At 37.7% G+C, this 5,734-nt stretch overlaps 1 protein-coding gene across 1 annotated transcript; it reads right to left on the bottom strand.

The window, feature by feature from the left end:
* Window positions 1–4,367: 4,367 nt before the first annotated feature.
* On the bottom strand, window positions 4,368–5,734 carry LOC142346992 (peroxisomal membrane protein PEX14-like). The gene has a single exon (XM_075398903.1). It carries the CDS (start codon window positions 5,606–5,608, stop codon window positions 4,529–4,531), a length of 1,080 nt encoding a protein of 359 aa, XP_075255018.1. The 5' UTR covers window positions 5,609–5,734; the 3' UTR covers window positions 4,368–4,528.

Genomic DNA, 5,734 nt, shown 5'->3' on the forward strand with positions numbered 1-5,734 from the left:
GAATGATGGGCATATTGAAACAGGAGGCGAAGATTCGGTCTCAGTAACTCCGATTGGGGAGAAATTATATTTTACTTGCACGCCTGGTGTCCATTCTGTTAATTTCGAAAAACGAATGCGTACATTTGACGATTTTTCAAAATTTATTTCGATGGTCCTGAAAGTTCAATAATTCAGAAAAAAGTTTTCTATAACATTCCAAAACCTGATTATATTTTGTTCCAGCCCAGTTTATGTGCACATGCAGCATTAACTTCAAGCGTTGGTATATCATTTGTGTGGGGTTGGGAAGCGTGTAACATGAAAGATTTGAACAGGGCTGAGCGTACACTTAGAGGTTATGGAACGGGAATTAGACATGAAGGTTAAATCACTATTGAATTATGCTGGAACTGAAGGCGCGCTTCAGATCAGCCAAGAACTGGATAAAAGGAACAAAATTGTAACTAGTAGTTTAACAGAACATTTGTATGCGTTTACACAGTCCGGTCAGTCTACTGTATCAAGTAATAATTCTAGAATAAAGCGTGGGCGAAAACCGGCTATTGACGGTGCGAGTAAGCGAATGAAAAGAAGTTTCCGATTTCAAGCCAACAAAGAGAAATACGTTGCAAAGCGAGCTAAGGAAGAAGGTTAATCCAACATAAGAATGGTTAAATATTTCATAATATAGTTTATATGTATGTTATTTAGGAAAGTGATTAAAGCATATAAAGAAATTCTCCTGGCGCGAATGTGTGGCAACTTCTGCTGAAATTGTAACTTTGGAGCTTAGTTCATTGTTATTGGAATACACTCAATGCCTGGCGGTTACAGCCAGTATGGATATAGCTGTTTCAAAATGGCTTCCAAGTACATTGAGTCATGCAGAAAGGCATGATTTCGTGTCAAAAAGGTATTACAATAGGTTCTAATTATTTACCCCTTTAGTTCTGAGTATATGCTATGAAACATATTATAGACCAAACGATAGGTAATGACAAGGTAAACAACGCTGTGGATGTAGATTTTTCAGTTTCTGTCTTGAAAAAGAGACTTTTCAATTTTAATAGTAATAACACGTATAAACATGGTAAATGATTATGCAAGTTTGAAGTTTCAAACTGTGGAACTACTGAATAACCAAGATATTCCTAATTTGCCTGCAGGTAAAATGGAGTGGCTTGAGTAATAATAAAGTTTGTCCCCATGCAATTGGATGGATAATGTACGGTTAGTTGTGATTATTGATGAGAGTTGAATGTCTTTCTGTGGCTTTGCTAGTTTTTTGAGTTTCATCTGTAGTAATTAAAAGAGATATTTCCCCCACGCTGAGCAGGTTGTTTTAAGAGACAATCACGTTGCATGTGGCCAGGTTGACCACTTATTCGACATATGACAGGGTTAAACCTTGCTCTATAGGTTTGACCTCGTGTTGGGCTGTACTGTGACCGCGGGAACAAGAGTCTGTAGTTTGTCCATGTTGCGGGTGAATAATTATGATTGTATCGTTGTCCAAAATTGTTGCGATAATTGCTGTTTCTTCTTTCTCTACTTGATCCACCACGACTCACTTGTCGAACAGTTTTGTCTTTTTGCGTTATCTGTTGTCCAATGTTCTTCTTTGTTTGTGTCAGATCTTTTTGAGCTTCAACGACTGAATTGAGTACTTGTGTCAAGCTAATAGATGGCTGAGTACTCGAGACAGCATTGAATACAGTTGAAACCGAATCTTCATCAGGTAAAATGCTTTTCAAGACTAGTCGTGTAGAAACTTGGGTACAGAGCGTGTCAACTGTATCTGTATCTGGTCGCATGAGTAACTTCAATCGTAGCTGTGTTGGCATTCCTGTTATAAAGGCATCTCGGATTCTTCGAGTTCGCTCGCCTGATCTATCTACTCCTCCAGAATTAGCAAAAGCAATGTTTGCAAGCTTAGTTAGGTCTGTTAAGAAATCTTCTGGTGTTTCTTTTAAGGTATCGAATTTCCTTTCTTGAAATTTGAGTTTGAAGAATTCAAGTTGATTTGCACTAAAATAACGTCTTTCTAATGCTGTAAATGCTGTCGCAAGGTCTGCTTTTTCTGCCGCTGGTAGTTCAAGAAATTAGCTGAGTGCACCACCTGCCAAATGAAGTTTTAGAAAATCAACTTTACCTGCATCTTGGACTTGCGTGAGTGTTATTGAGCTCCTGATTTGCTCTCTGAATATTCTAAAAATCTTCAGTTGGTCCTCCAGAAAAGGGATTAATGTTAACAGTTGGAGCTGCTTGGCTTGTAGCTAGAGTTGTTGTTATTGCATTTGCAATAGCCGTAGCTGCTGCTGCTACATCAGTCATTGTCAAATTATAAAATCAAGTAATGAATTTCTAATAAATCAAGATCAACTAATGAAGATTTTAATGCATAATCGTTTATAAAAGAAAAATTTTGTGAGGTGAGAGACAAAATTAGTAGAATTTGTTCGTTTTGTAAGTCTTTTGATATAATCATTGCTATGACATGATAATAGGGGTCTGAAGATATTGCAAGTACGGTAGCATTGCAGTCAGGTAATTTGAAAAACGTTTGTTCGGGGTGGAAAGTCGAAAAATTATTGTTGTCACTCAACGAATCGCAAAATATATCTATCAATCTTGGCAACATTATTTTCCAAGATTAGCTAATTTTTAAGAATGGTCAAGTTCAATAATTGTGTTCGTTTTGTATAGTGAGTTAAAAATAGATTCATAATTTGGATGAGATTTTTGTAAAATATAAATTCCCACGTGAAAGGTTGAAAAATTTTCATAAATTAAGTAAATATCAAAAGTCTCAATCTTAATGTGAAAAGAATTGAGTTTAACAATTTTAGAATTTGGTGCAAGTAAAATATTTTGTTTGCTAACATTTGTGCTTATGAAATCAGGCATTTTTATTTAGCCACTTTTAACTGTCATCATCTTATAATGTTTACATAAGTATGTTCTATTATGTATCTGATTACTCTATGTTTCAGGTCTTCGGATGAATAGTGAATTCGATGTGGCTATACCCTTTGTAAAACATTTGTGCACAACTTCAATTCAGTCTATCTATCTCTTTCGACTTTCAACCAACTTTCTTTTCTATCAACTCTTCTACAATTCAAACCTCTTGGTAAGACAACTTTCATATTTTTCTGGTTCTATCCAATAACATTTAAGCATTTGAATAGAATTATGACAATCTTTTTATCCAATCAGAATAAACTATAAAACCGCAGCTCCACTATAATTTCTACCAACTTTTATTTTAGAGCAATTATGAATATGACGACCACATGGTCGCTATTGCTAACGAGAAGCTATCAAACTCCGAGCGAAGCTCAGTAGTTGAATTACTTCCAGCTCTCATTGCGCTTAGAATGTTGCCGTGATTAGACAACGAGTGACAAACTCGTAGTCTAATGACGAAACAGATTTCCTAATGTTAATTTGGCGTTAGCGTGTTGTTACCACGGTACGGAGGGTGGGGGTCAGACATTTAAGACTAACCGCCCCCTCACACCCTAAAATTGTCTCCTCGAAGCTGTTTCGGTGAATCGAATGCCTAGAGACTAGCAAGGCGTAACATTCTGAGAGCTGCGCGGTCAGTTAATGCCCTGCGAGCGGTACCTGATTATCCCAGTTTTGGGGCGGATATGTCAAACGGTTCAGACGAAAAATCGGTCAAGCGAAAAATCGCATTCAAAAAGACCACAGGACTAATATAAATGCTGAAAATGTAAAAGTAAAGTCTGCTCGACGAAAGGTAGCAAGTGTTGTGCACGATTTGTAAGTGCTTTTCACAGACTCTCGCAGAGCTGCTCAAATCTTAAATTCTTTTGTTTTCATCTGGATGGCAATGTACGGTTGGAATATAACTTTACAGAGGGGAGGCATTATATGAGCCGTAAAATACAGACATCTTCATTCTAATCGGCACATAAGAGAATCGAAATAGTTCGTGTTGGGTATTATTTTACAATGCTCCTAGACAAAAATTGAAGCCATTAATTAGACCCTTTTACTCTTTCCTTCAGTCAGACTAATACACCTGAATTAAATCATTTTTTACACATGTGTGAACTCAATTGCACGCTCATTGAAGGTCGTTTACCAATATAGAACATCAATACAGAGTCCAATAAAATTTCACTCAAACGAAATAGACCAGCTGACCAATAATGACCACTAGTTGCCGTTTTCTAAAGAAAATATAAACCTCAATGGCTCCCAGTATACGTGTGCTATCATTTTCAGAAATTGTGCGGTCAATTTTTCAGCTACCGTTTCCACATAAGCTGGCAGAGGTTATATTAAAATAACCCTTGGTTCTTAAAAAACTAAACCCTTGGCAGACTTAGATGCAACGAGTTGCTAAAACCTGCTTTGCAAATAAATCTAAATTAAATATTTTAGTAATAATCTGCAGTTAATTGAAAGGGATTCGTATAGAAAGCAGTTGCAAATATGGAAAACAAGTTTTTTTTTACATTTACTCCATCTACAAAGTTGCTAACTAATAATGACAAAGTTAAAGAAGTTATCTTCAATCTACCTCTGCTTTTTCTTCGCTGTTATAAGGTTCATCTTCCTGATGGAATCCATTCACTGTTTCAGAATGTCCATTCATTTTCGGATCCCCCTCGTCATAATTATGTCCATTGGGAGTAGCATCCAAACCAGCACCAATAGAGCCATCACCCCTTTTCGATACCTCAGTACCGTTCGGAATTCGATTCACGTTTGTTCCCACATCATGCGAATTTGCCTCGCTAGAATTTGCTCTGAAACTGACTCGCCAATTCTGCGGAAGCGGTTCAATCTTTGGTGGAGGAGGAAAATTATCCTTACTCAACATCATTCTCTTCATAGATCGGAGCTCTTCCAAGATATCTTTCAGATCTTGAGAGCGAACTCGTCCAGAATCAGCTGTCTGATTACCGGCAGCTGCAGCGTTTGACGACAGCTGAAGGTTGATGGCTTCAAGGGTCAAACTTATCTGATGCAATGCAGTATCTTGTTTCCGTAGTCGCTTTTCTAACTGTCTACTGGTTTGGAACAGAGGTACCAGATAATTTCTGATCATGTGGTATAGACCCCATGCTAGACCTCCAAGTAATGAAATAGCAAAAGAGAACTGACTCAGCATCAACGCTACAGATGTGGCTGAGCTTCTAGATTGCCTCATCATTGAACTCTGCTGGTTATCTGAACAATCTTGACTACCGCGAATTTTCAATGAATTTCCATCAAAAAGTAAATTTTCCTCGGAATGACCGCTAATGAAGAACGCCCGGTCAATTTCTTCAATAGTCAAGCCCTTCTTGAGCAAAAAAGATTTTTTATCAGAAGTTGAAGCATTTGAAGTTTTAGGGTTCCGTAGAAAACTGACTGCCGTGTCAACCAAAGAATCCCGAACAGCTGATTGATTTCTATCAGGTTTCACATAACTGCTTGATTCCTCAATTTCGGTATCCTTAATGCGCTCTTGTGACTCTTCTTCGTCCGGAGTATCATTCGGCTTAATGACCACTGGCAGTTGTGTTCTGATGGGAGAGGATGAATAACTGAAGGAGTGGCTCAAATCAGCATTGGGCGCCGCGGATTCTGCTAATTGTTGATCCATTTCTGTCGACCACTTATCTGGGCTATTCTGATCTGAAATATTGGTACTTAAATACAGATTTAGATAAAGACTGGCATTACAGCTTTGATAAATATAGTTCACTCTCAGGTTTTCAGCTGATCAAGG

The sequence above is a fragment of the Convolutriloba macropyga genome, chromosome 1 (genome assembly GCF_964194025.1).
Source record: "Convolutriloba macropyga chromosome 1, txConMacr16.3, whole genome shotgun sequence".
In the NCBI taxonomy this organism is placed as follows: domain Eukaryota; kingdom Metazoa; phylum Xenacoelomorpha; order Acoela; family Convolutidae; genus Convolutriloba; species Convolutriloba macropyga.